This window comes from Eurytemora carolleeae, unplaced genomic scaffold, assembly GCF_000591075.1.
Source record: "Eurytemora carolleeae unplaced genomic scaffold, Eaff_2.0 scaffold658, whole genome shotgun sequence".
NCBI lineage: Eukaryota > Metazoa > Arthropoda > Copepoda > Calanoida > Temoridae > Eurytemora > Eurytemora carolleeae.
The window spans coordinates 155,524-168,782 of record NW_019396684.1 but is presented as its reverse complement, the minus strand read 5'-3'; the positions used below and the strand labels follow the sequence as shown (position 1 = coordinate 168,782).

The following is a 13,259-nucleotide window of genomic DNA, read 5'->3' as shown; positions in this document are numbered from 1 at the left end:
AGCAACTAATCAACCAACCAAATGTTAATATAGTTTACCAAACAAGCAATTAATCAACCAACCAAATTCTCATATAGTTTACACAAACAAGCAACTAATTAACCAACTAAATAACAATACAGTTTACACAAACAAGCAACTAATCAACCAACCAAATGATAATATAGTTTACCAAACAAGCAACCAATCAACCAACCAAAAGACAATATAGTTTACCAAACAAGCAACTAATCAACCAACCAAATGATAATATAGTTTACCAAACAAGCAACTAATCAACTATTAATATTAATATCTAATATTCCTGGCTCCATGAGTAGAATAAGATCTCATAACACCTCGAGGAGAATCTGGGGTCTCTAGATCATTCGACATAGACCTAGACATAGAAATTAATAGACATTAACATAGACATAGATATTGATAGACATAGACCTAGACAAAAAGATTAATAGACATAGACCTACAAATAGACATGCCATGCATAGAGATTACTTCAAGATGAAAAAGGGGCCAGGCACTGTGACTAGGACGGGCTAGGAAGGGGGGTTTGGGCGCTGCGGCTAAGACAGACCAGGGCCAGAGTGGTTAAGGAAATGTTCAATACATATTCAAAGCAAAAAAATGTGAATAAAAATTTAGCCTTTGTTCAGCACTGCACATTGCAATATTTGTATGGATTTGGGATACCTATATTTAAAATAGCAAATGCCAATATAATGATTATTTTGGAAGAAGATTGTGTAAAACAAATCATAAATTTGTTGTTGCACCCCCCTTTATCTTATCTTATCTAAAGCAAGTTGATTTGAAAATTAAAATTTTCTTATGAGCTTTCTAAATACCAAGCGTTCAGCTCTCTTCTTTTCTATTTATAGCTTAATTTATTTCTGATCCATTTTTCCTCGTTCACAAGAAAAATATATTGCTGTTTTTAAGCTTTCATTAATTATTTTTACAGAGCTTAAAATGGAACGTTTGTTTTGTTATTTTTAATGCTAATGTTTATTAACGATCTAAACATTTTAGAAATTGTTAACAATGCCAATTTTACCCAAATAGATTATCAAGTACAATAGGTGGCAACAGAGAAATGGATCAATTATACACGACGTCACAAGTGTCAAATATAACAAAGATAACGAAATTTTCTCACATTATTTGACATATTTTTCAAGATTAAATAAAAAAGTGCAAACAAGAAAATACATAAAATTGCACCTTTTTTCACTGTAAGATAAGCTCTTTATTCTAAAATTATCACTAGTATTAACAATTTTGTCGGACACAAAAACTGAGTTGACACTTGTGATGTAAGAATAAAGCTGTACTGAGAGTGTACAAATACTACGTTGCCATCTATTGTATTTAACAATCTATTTGATTTTACCCAGCCGTTAACGAATCTTTTATGTAAAAAACTGGAAAAGTTTTAAGACAGGTTAAAACATCAAAACATCAAAACATGTAAAAATTACTTAAGATGCATAAAATTCTGTAATTCAACAAAGAATAACAGATGGCGTTAAAAATCTTCAAAATATAGAAAATATTATTTTTCATTTACTGCAAGTTTCATGCAAATTTAAGCACAAAAAAATAACGAATTTGTTATTATTTTAAAAAACTTTGTTTCCTTTCAACCTTATTTTTTTAAACTGCTATTTCCGTTAATTGTCGATTTAAAAATTTACGGTTTTTCATTTATTAACGACTCTTCCATAAATTTAAAAATATCCATTGCATTAACGATACTTTGCCCAGCCCTAGCTAGCATATAATCAGTGGGAGAAATTTGATTTTATTACATCCGCCCAACGTTACATCCGTACTACGATACTTAGGACCTACCTGCACATGGATTTTCAGCAGCATCTAGCTGCTGTTGGTCCGACGAACTGTATGTCTGATACACACTCAATTGAAAAAAAAGTTGGTGTATCCGACCTACTGTAAATCGGTTCCACACTACACTGTATCCAACTGTAGCTTGGATACAGACCTGTTGTATTTCAGATGCACTGCATTTGTAGGTCAGATTATCAACCTTAGTAGGTCGGATGCACAACATTAGTAGGTCGGATGCACAACTTTTGTAGGTCGGATTCACAACTTTTGTAGGTCAAAGCTTAGCCTAGTCAGCATTGCGAATGTGTTTACAATCCTCCCTGAAATTGCAGTACACCTTATTGCAAGTTACGTATATATTATTTGCTTAAAATCTTTTTGAGACCGCACATTCTCAGTAACTGATCAACCCTTTTAGTTGTTTACAGTTTACATCAGCTGCTTTCTATCTGTCCCTCGACTATTCAAAGTGAATAAATACTACTGAAGTGGAACAGACTAAGGCAACGACGACAGATTATTGGGCCATAAGGTTTTATTTGGTTTGGAAATAATTGCGTGAACAAATTTCGTTTGGAAAGTAAAGTCAGAAAAAATAGATTTAAGACCCATGTAAATGTCGTCTTCAGTTAGAACTTCGAAATTTGCAGAATTAAAAATCAAAAAAATTGTATGTTTGTATGTTATTTATATGTAAATACTATATAGTCACTTAATCAATTCATTGATTTTGCCTGGCACTTCTAATTCTATAGGAATTTATCTTTAAAACTGCTTAGTTTAATTCTTTTGAATCTCACTCCATTTTTCCAGAGGCGAATTCAGGGGGGGCTATGGGAGCTCATCCCCCTCCTGGATCGGTGAAATAAATGCTTTTTGGGGGGTTTGGTCTGCCCCTCCCCCCCAAGAAAAAAAGAAATGTAAGCCCTTCCTGGAAAAAAAATTAATACACCTCTCTTAATATCTTCAAAACAATGTCTTTTAGTTTTCAATCACTTAAATCTGTCAAAATACAAAAGTGAAGACCCAGAGATATATTTCTAAAATCTTTTTTTTTTCGGTATCACAAATTGTGCATTCCTTGTTTTACAGAATATGCATGCTGGCATTTTTATGCTGTCTAAAATTATTTATTGAGCAGTTAAATGGATAAAATTCTCTTCTAAAATCTTAATTTAGGTTAATCTATATTTGATTTAAATACAAATTCTAAGTCTGTGTTTGTGAACAAAGGGAGTCCAGTTTCTGTTGTACTGTGCACTCCGTACAGACCAATTTACATATACTTATATATATTACTTTTTAATACTTGGGACATAAAATGTCGTCATCTAACTGCGAGTTTGGCCCACTTCAGTATTTAATCATTTTTCCTACTAAAACCATTAACTACAAACTGTTTTAACCAGTTTTGATGAATCTGAAGTACGGATGCTGCAACTATGATTAAGAATAAACCAATGACCAAGGTTAATATTTATTTTTTCAGTTTTAATTTAAAATCTTACATATCTTATAAATAATTATCAATATGAGCTGTACCCATAGGGAGCAGTGTTATAACCATAGGAATTTCCGGGAGAGTTATAACCATGCTGGGTAGAATAGGAACCATAAGAGGGTTCGTTTCCATAAGAAGATCTGTAGGAGCTTCCATAAGTTGACGGCTTGCTTCCATAAGAGTTTTCATAAGAGCTTCCATAGGTGGATGGATTGCTTCCATAGGAGTTTCCATTCCATAAGAACTTCCATAGGTAGATGGCTTGCTTTCATAGGAGTTTCCATAGGAGTTTCCATAAGAACTTCAATAGGTAGATGGCTTGCTTCCATACGAGTTTCCGTAAGAGCTTCCATAGGCAGATGGCTTGCTTCCATATGAGTTTCCATAAGAGCTTCCGTAGGTAGATGGCTTGCTTCCATATGAGTTTCCATAAGAGCTTCCATAGGTAGATGGCTTGCTTCCATATGAGTTTTCAAAAGAACTTCCATATGAGTTTCCATAGGTAGAGGGAGAGTTGCCATAATCCGGGGTAGAATAGGTAGATCTTTTCTTTTTATAGCTTGTCTTATGGTTGCTAAAATAAAAATGGTTAAATTAGCATTTAACAAGTTGTAATAAGATAAGGCTCACCTAGGAGATCCATATCCACCATAACCATGGCCATGTAGAGGATATCCATATTCATCACAATCATAGCCATATCCACCAAATCCATGGTCAATACCTCCATATCCATGGTCAATACCTCCATATCCATGGTCAATACCTCCATATCCACCATATCCGTAACCATGGTAGTTATCTAGACCATAATATCCAGTATCATATCCATTGCAGTTCACCTAAAATATTAAATTTAAAAAATAATAAAAAAACGATTTTTCAATTTTATTAAAAATGTCAACTCAAATTGCTGAATACAGAGAAATTGAATAGAACACTTCTAAAGAATGATTTCTCAAATGTTAGTTCATAAACTATTTAAAAATTGTTTGTGCACATATTCTTTGAAATTCAGCCTTACTCTGGCTGACTTAACTATCCTTTTACTAACGTACGATTTAAAACGATAGATTTTGCTTTACGAACAATTTAATTAAAACATTCAGTTTACACAAGAAACGATATCAAAATGTGTACTATTAAACTGATAAACTGAAGAAAAAAACGGAATGATTAACAATGTGGATATGAGCATTTAGATGTCCCATAGTTTCATCCTGAATAGACAACAGAATTGAAGTTTGATATGAAACCCCATAGATCTAGTTTCATCTGAGCATTGAAAAAAAATCTTCTTTTTCCATCCAATTGAAGCTTAAAAACAAAATAATAATTAAAGCCCTGTAATTGATATCTCATGCGTATATCTTTTAAAGTTTGTGCATAAAAAATTGCAACAATTGCATTTCTGTGACTTAATAAAGAAAGCCCGTCTTCCTTGTACAGATAAAGGTTTAAAGTGTTCAGTTTTGAATCAGGGATATCTCTTTAAATGGAAGCTCACTTGATATTAAGCTTACAATCACTTTAACAACTGCACAAATTAAAGATTATACCTGGTACAGAAATGAAAAGGATAGAACACACACAATTTGGTTAAACATGATGAATGTTATGAAGTAACTGTAGTTAATCCAAGATTAAAATGTGTTTTTATACTTTACTCAGTCAGTGTACTGCATTGTTTACATGTGTAGAAATACAGTTCAGCTTGCTGATTATGATGATGATGGATTAGATTAGTATGCAGTACACAATAGCTTGTGTAGTACACTTTTAGATACAACAAATAATGTATTGGTGTAAACTGTCCCCCCCCAAAAAAGTGTGATATGTATCATGTTTCAGCCCTGTGTTTTTGGGACTTTTGGACTTTGTGACTTTTTATTTTCAAGAATTTTTCTTTTTTCAATACAATTTTATTTCAAACTGTGACTCTGTGACTCGCAGAGTCGCAAACTAAAACCACCTTGAAAAAAAATCTAAACCATGTGTTTCAGCCCTGTGTTTCTGTGACTTTTTTATTTCAAGAATTTTTCAAATTTGTTTTAATCGAATTCTATTTTAAACTGCGACTCACAGCTAGTCGCAGAAAATACCACCTTGAAAAAAATTAGATTTTATTGTAAAAAATTTCAAAAATTCTTGAAAATAAAAAAGTCACATAGGCCAAAAGTTGCAGAAACACAGGGCTGAAGCACATGGTCTGGATTTTTTTTCAAAGTGGTTTTAGTCATTGACTCTGTGAGTCGCATTGGATTGTAAAACAACTCTGCGAGTTGCAGTTTGAAATCAAATTAGATTGATAAAAAATGTGTAAGAAGCGCAGAGTTAAAACTATTGTATGATGTTTTAATGGCTATCTTTTCATAAAAAGGTTTTACAATGATACGTAAAAAATCCGATTTGTTTCGTAACATTCTTCCCTTATAATTAGATATAAGATTTTAAAAGCTTAAACCTGAGTGAAACCCAGAGTTGGGATTAGATAGAACCCAAGTCAGGATTGGCTCTGATTCGACCAAGCAGTCTCTAACTGCTTAGAAATCTTTCTCTCTGTAGCAGACAGATTGCCGGCAGATGTAAATTTCTAAAATTCGAACTTTAAGTAGATACATTATTTTTATAGTATGTTTTTTTTATGATCAAATTTGACACTGCAAATACTTTTCGAGAATTTAAATGTACAATTATAAAAGTTTTTTCAAAATTTTTGATCATCATATGCTGAACACTCCCTAGAAGAACTATCTTTAATTGCTCAGTATCATGGAAAAAATTTCTCTAAACCCAACCCCAGAAATGAAGAAGAAAAAAATTGAGCGTATGTCACAACCTCACATTTCCTAATCCTAATCCTATATCTGTTCTACCTGATGATGTAAACCTTTGATATTTCAAACTTAGATTATTCAATCTAACAGTGTCCGAATTTAATGAATTTGAGCCACGTCTAAAATCCGCCGAAAACCCGTTTCAATTCAGCGCCAGCCTAAATCTTGAAAAATTAAATACAGTTTTAAGCAAAACCAACAATATTTGAGCGGAGGCTTAAATTTAAGCCACCGCTCAAATTCTTTAAATTCGGTCTCTGATTTCATAGTTTTAAATATCTAAGGTCAACAATGCTGGGTTGCAAAGACTAAAGGAATTAGAAAATCATGGCTTGAGACAAAGATTTACTTACTTTTTTAAAGTAATACCTGCACCTAGTGGGATTCATATTCTCTATAATAAGATCAACGAATGGACTCCTCAGAATTAATTTAAGAATCCAGAACCCCCTCTCCTCCCTCCCTTTATCTATTATGTGAAATGTTTCTCCACTTTGCAGGTTAGGTTAGGTCGGGATTTATAATTAGAATATAATTATCACGGAACCTTGTAAATGTCTCTAGTTCGACAATGACTGATGAATGTGAGAGAAAATTCTCACCCTTTGTGGATAACTCTGTATATATTTTATATAATTTTTTAACAATAATTGTTAATTTTTTGAAATACCAAATATTTTATGAATGTTTTTTAGTGTTCACGCAACGTGGAAAGCGTAACGAAGCGAATCTATTTATCTGGATTTTTCTGGATTCAACTTTTCCAAGGATCATTAAAGATTTAAGTGAACAATAAACTTAATTTTAAATTTAATTGTTTCCCTTGTCCCTTCAGAGTTGAACTCTATTTCATAACTTAAACCATAATTGTTTAAAGATAAGAAAATAATTTTGTTAAATTTCGTAAAATCCAACATAAATTAACAATTAATAAATATAGAGAATTTTCACAAGTAAACTTTTTAATTTTTCTGGCATCGTATGAAAAACGAAAAAGTATTTTTTATTCATAAACCTTCCCTGGGCTCCCTAGATGTCCCACAAAAAATTTGGGCCCGATCGGTTCAGCCGTTTTGACGTTTATTGGATACAAACAGACAGACAGACAAACAAACAAACAAACAGACAGACAAGCCAAATTTATATGTAGATGATGAACGACGAAAAAAGTCTTCTTGAAAAGAAAAGCTAAATAAATAAATTTTTGATTCATTTCAAAAACATATTTCTGTATTTTGTCCAGGCAATATCAGAAAAATCTTCATAAAAAGGAAAATGATACCATGCACTGGTCAGACTGCAGAGCACAGAGCACTGGGTGGTTATTAAGATCAAATTTAGATTAAGATCTAAATAGATCTCTTCATTTTTCCTCTACTTAAAATATAATATCCACACCGACCGAAGGGAGTTCTCTCATTAAATGGCGCGCAAAATTTCAAATTTCCCGGCTTTCTTATACACCACTCTGATTGGTTGAATTTAAGATAGATAGATTTTCCTAGAGACAAATTAAAGATTAAAAAATCTCAAGATTAACAAAAAGAGGAGATTAAGCGATATCCACAATTCTAAAGTTTTCAGCTCAGGCTTGTTTATACTAACTCTTTATTTACCTTAAACCAGTTCTCGAGCAGTCCAAAAACCAGTTTTTGAGCAGTACAAAAACGGTTAAATAAAATTTCACAATCCCTATCCCCTGTATTTTTATGATAAACATTACCTTGCTTTTATATACACTAGGCTGTCCTAGCGCTTCGCACCCATCTTCTAGTTCAACTTTTAATAGTTGCCCAATCATTCAGCATTTCATTGCGACAAAACAAAGATAAAATATTTTGCGAATTTACATTTTTTCGTGGATTTTCAAAATTTTACGAAAAACAAAATAGTTTAAGTCAATTTTTTGTTATTTTGAGGAATCATAAACCTTCACTGGAGTTATATGATATTAGGTCCCGCACAAAATTAGGACCCGATCAGCACAGTCGTTCTGACGTTTATTCATTTTTTTTTATTCTGATACATATGTTTGTCGCTTATTTCAAAGGATAATTAAATCTATTAAATTGTTTATTGATATATTCACAGCCGTGAGAAAAATCAATCGGAAATAAATAATCAAATGAATTATTTTTTTAAGGTTACTTAACAAACATATACAATATTATATTAAATAATTTAGTGAATTTTTTCATTTATATTAATATTAAATATAAGAGGGGGGTTGAGGCATATTGTAAAGGTTAACATAATCCTTTGTTAATAAACAAACGAAGATTTACGCAATTTTGCCATTTGCTAAATTCATTGTTTTAATCTTGTTTCTTTGTGAATTGTGTCGAGGAATATAAACATTATTTTTATTATCTTGTATTCCTCGTGTATTACAGATAAAACTAATACACTGCAACATTTTCGATAAAATTTTGAATTAATAATTATTTTTTAATTTTGTTTGATGATTAGTCATTGTTTTCATGTTGTGGTTACTGTAAAGTTAAGCATTTGTATAACTTCATTCTTAGGTAAAGTTATCAAATTATTAGGAATGTTATGTTATATATATATATATATACAGGGTTACCCACTACGAATGAGACTTCAGATACAATTGTACAGAATTTAAACTGTTTCCTTATATTCACTGTTTCCGTCAAATGTAAACTTGTTTGTTTCTGGGACAAATCCTTAAATAAGGAATTAGATTACTATAGCTAAGGCAAAAAACATAATTTAACCTTAATTGTGATCGTCACATTTTAAGAGTTTCCTGTCGTTTTTACAGTCTCATCTTTTGTGGGTAAACCTGTATTGTATATAACGTAAAATACACGTTTATTGTGTGATGTGTGTACTGTGAACATATAGCTGGACAAATCGTCACACTGGGGAGTTGTAACAAAATCAAAAATGTTAAATTTTGGGTAAAATATGGATTAGTGGCATTTAATTAAGATTTTTCATATTTCACGGGCAACGCCGGGTACTAAATATATATATGAATATATAATATATTTCTATGTAAAATTATCAGACATCGCAAATGATATCTTTTGCGTGTAAACTTTTACTTTTTTAATCTGGAGGCACATTGTAACGTTTACAGTGCATGTACTGTACTGACTAATGTACGATCATACTTTTCACTTATTTCCGCTGTTTAGTTACATCTCACCCTTTTTCACTTTTCTTTTTTTAACTTATTTTCACTTTTAGTTTATGTTATAATATATGTAAATTTTACAAATATATAAATATAAATTGTTTTAATCATAATGTTTCATGGTTACTTTTTTTACAGGATCTTTTATTTGGGTTTCAAGATGTTAGGATTAAAATATCTCATCTCCAACAGTAGTTTCATCACTCCGTGTTTGAGCATGGTTCAAAACAGCAATTCTAATAAGTTCGCCCCTTGAGGGGCTCTGTGTCAGGGGCTCCTTGGTGGGGGACAAGGGGGGATTCTGCCCCTTGTTGAGGGTGAGTGGGGTGGTGTTGATGGTGGTTGTGTTGAGACTTGAACTTGAACCGAAAGATAAAGAGTTCTGTGCGCTTAATTGAGCTCTCCTTCAGGCAAATAGATGTTGGTTTTAATACAGGGAGCGTTAATTTACATGGGAAAATACATGAAATTTGTATAATTAAACAAGAAATCAACAAACCTACATTTCAATAAACAAAGTTCCCCATCCAACAACCAATAATTATAGCAACCAATTCATTAATCAACCAATTAACAAAATCCAATTATCTAACCAACCAACCGACCAAACAACCAACCTATCAGTTAACCAAACAACCAACAAACTAACCAACCAACCCATCAGCCAGACAATAAATCAACCAAACACCCAACTAACAACAAATCTAACCATAAAAAAATTCAATCGTCCTAACCTCCTAAAAAACCAAACAAGCAACTAATCAACCAACCAAATGTTAATATATTTTACCAAACATGCAAATAATCAACCAACCAAATGTTAATATAGTTTACCAAACATGCAAATAATCAACCAACCAAATGATCATATAATTTACCAAACATGCAAATAATCAACCGACCAAATGATCATATAGTTTTCCAAACAAGCAACTAATCAACCAACCAAAGGATAATATAGTTTATCAAACAAGCAACTAATCAAGCAACCAAATTATAATACAGTTTACCAAACAAGCAACTAATCAACCAACCAAATGATCATATAGTTTACAAAACAAGCAACTAATCAACCAACCAAATGTTAATATAGTTTACCAAACATGCAAAAAATCAACCCACCAAATGATCATATACTTTACCAAACAAGCAACTAATCAACCAACCAAATGATAATACAGTTTACCAAATAAGCAACAAATCAACCAACCAAATGATCATATAGTTTACCAAAAAAGCAACTAATCTACCAACCAAATGATAATATAGTTTACCAAACAAGCAACTAATCAACCAACCGAATGTTAATATAGTTTACCAAACATTCAAATAATCAACCCACCAAATGATCATATAGTTTACCAAACAAGCAACTAATAAACCGACCAAATGATAATATAGTTTACCAAACATGCAAATAATCAACCGACCAAATGATCATATATTTTACCAAACAAGCAACTAATCAACCAACCAAATGATAATACAGTTTACCAAACAATCAACTAATCAACCAACCAAATGATCATATAGTTTACCAAACAAGCAACTAATCTACCAACCAAATGATAATATAGTTTACCAAACAAGCAACTAATCAACCAACCAAATGTTAATATAGTTTACCAAACATGCAAATAATCAACCCACCAAATGATCATATACTTTACCAAACAAGCAACTAATAAACCGACCAAATGATAATATAGTTTACCAAACAAGCAACTAATCAACCAACCAAATGTTAATATAGTTAACCAAACAAGCAACTAATCAACCAACCAAATAATAATATAGTTTACCAAACAAGCAAATAATTAACCAACCAAATGATAATATAGTTTACCAAACAAGCAACTAATCAACCAACCAAATGATCATATAATTTACTAAACAAGCAACTAATCAACCAACCAAATGATCATATAGTTTACTAAACAAGCAACTAATCAACCAACCAAATGAGCATATAGTTTACTATGGAGGGGAGGGGATGAAGGGAGGGGGAGAGGAAGAATTATTGCTATACTAAAATTAAATGCAATGCACACATATAATGATATTGCATGTTTGTTATGAAACATAAAACAAGCCAGTTTTCTATATACTCAGATGCACTTCGTATATAACGTAAACATTACTAGGTATTGATCTTAAACATTACTTGGTATTGATCTTAAACATTACTAGTTATTGATCTTAAAAATTACTAGGCATTCATTTTAAACATTATAAAAGGTATTGATCTTAAGCATTACTAGGCATTGATCTTAAACATTTCTAGGTATTGATCCTAAACATTATAAGGTAGTGATCTTAAACATTGCTAGGTATTGATCTTAAACATTACTAGGTATTGATCCTTAACATTATTAGGCATTGATCTTGAACATAACAAGGTATTGATCTTAAACATTACTGGGTATTGATCTTAAACATTACTAGGCATTGATCTTAAACATTACAAGGTATTGATCTTAAACATTCCTAGGCATTGATCTTAAACATTACTAGGCACTGATCTTAAACATTACAAGGCATTGATCTTAAGCATTACAAGGTATTGATCTTAAACATTACCAAGTATTGATCTTAAACATTACTAGGTATTGATTCTGAACATTACTAGGTATTGATCCTATACATTACTAGGCATTGATCTTAAACATTACAAGATATTGATCTTAAACATCAACAGGTATTGATCTTAAACATTACTAGGCATTGATCTTAAACATTACTAGGCATTGATCTTAAACATTTTAACGTATTGATCTTAAACATTACAAGGCATTGATCTTAAACATTACAAGATATTGATCTTAAACATTACTAGGCTTTGATCTTAAAAATTGCCAGGTATTGATCTTAAACATTACTAGGCATTGATCTTAAACATTACTAGGCATTGATCTTAAACATTAAACATTACTAGATATTGATCCTGAACATTACTAGGTATTGATCCTAAACATTACTAGGCATTGATCTTAACCATTACTGGGTATTTATCTTAAAAATTACAAGGCATTGATCTTAAACATTACTAGGTATTGATCTTAAACATTACTAGGTATTGATTCTAAACATTACTAGGTATTGATCTTAAACATTACTTTAATATGAGTTCTAAACATTACTAAGTATTGGTCCTAAACATTATTTATATATTTATTCTAATCATTACTAGGTATTGATCATAAACATTACTTAATTATGGTTCCAAACATTACTAAGTATTGATCCTAAACATTACTAGGTATTGATCCTGAACATTACTCGAATATCGAGAAAAAAAATGACATAAAATCTCACGAACAAAATTGTTCGAACATTTACCAAAAAAGGAATGCATTTAAATGTGTCAGGAATTGCCATCCACAGTGCACATTGAACATCCATAAGTCCTGGAAGGCCTAATCCATTATATGATTAAAGTGATACTATAACCTCGTTGAGTGATGTACATTAAGTTGATTTGTTTTTGCCATATATTTTCTTTCAGAGTCAATATTTGGCATAGTTTAAGAAAAGCAAATGTTACAAAATCATTTAAAATTATGATTATCATTATTATTATTAGTAGTAGTATCATTATTATTATTATTATTACTTATTTTGAACATTTGATTTTATTACAGTATGCCAAATGTTGACACAGACAAAAAAATAGCCAAAAACGATCCAAAAACGACGCAAAAAAATGTGTTGTAACGATTTTTTTCTATTTTACAATAAAATAGAATCATGAGAGTGGTATAATGAAATTAAAGGTAACCTGGTTACTTGGTGCATTTGCTCCGCCATTCTCTTTAATCCGCCGCGAACCTTCGCCTTCCGAGCATAAGCGATATCCACAATTCTAAAGTTTTCAGCTCAGGCCACAAAAAAAAATAAAGAGGGTCTT

At 31.4% G+C, this 13,259-nt stretch overlaps 1 protein-coding gene across 2 annotated transcripts; it reads right to left on the bottom strand.

Annotated features, from left to right (window-relative positions):
- Positions 1–3,309: 3,309 nt before the first annotated feature.
- On the bottom strand, positions 3,310–5,896 carry LOC111707363 (uncharacterized). Of its 2 annotated transcripts, none has more exons than XM_023480462.1 (4): positions 5,814–5,896; positions 3,980–4,191; positions 3,634–3,923; positions 3,310–3,583 (listed from the first exon to the last, which is right to left on the bottom strand). In XM_023480462.1, exons 2-4 carry the CDS (start codon positions 4,140–4,142, stop codon positions 3,362–3,364), a joined length of 675 nt encoding a protein of 224 aa, XP_023336230.1. In that variant the 5' UTR covers positions 4,143–4,191; positions 5,814–5,896; the 3' UTR covers positions 3,310–3,361. The 2 variants fall into 2 exon arrangements, with proteins under 2 accessions (XP_023336230.1, XP_023336229.1); XM_023480461.1 differs by lacking the exon at positions 5,814–5,896 and adding an exon at positions 4,909–5,012.
- Between the last annotated feature and the right edge of the window lie 7,363 nt (positions 5,897–13,259).

What these genes read in the sequence shown, in the direction of transcription:
- LOC111707363 (XM_023480462.1), bottom strand. Translation starts at nt 4,142, where the DNA reads ATGGTTACGGATATGGTGGATATGGAGGTATTGACCATGGATATGGAG. An exon ending in GGTGGATATGGATCTCCTAG is followed by an intron (nt 3,924 to 3,979) that starts GTGAGCCTTATC and finishes TTTTTATTTTAG; the next exon opens with CAACCATAAGACAAGCTATA. An exon ending in AAGTTCTTATGGAAACTCCT is followed by an intron (nt 3,584 to 3,633) that starts ATGGAAACTCCT and finishes AGTTCTTATGGA; the next exon opens with ATGGAAACTCCTATGGAAGC.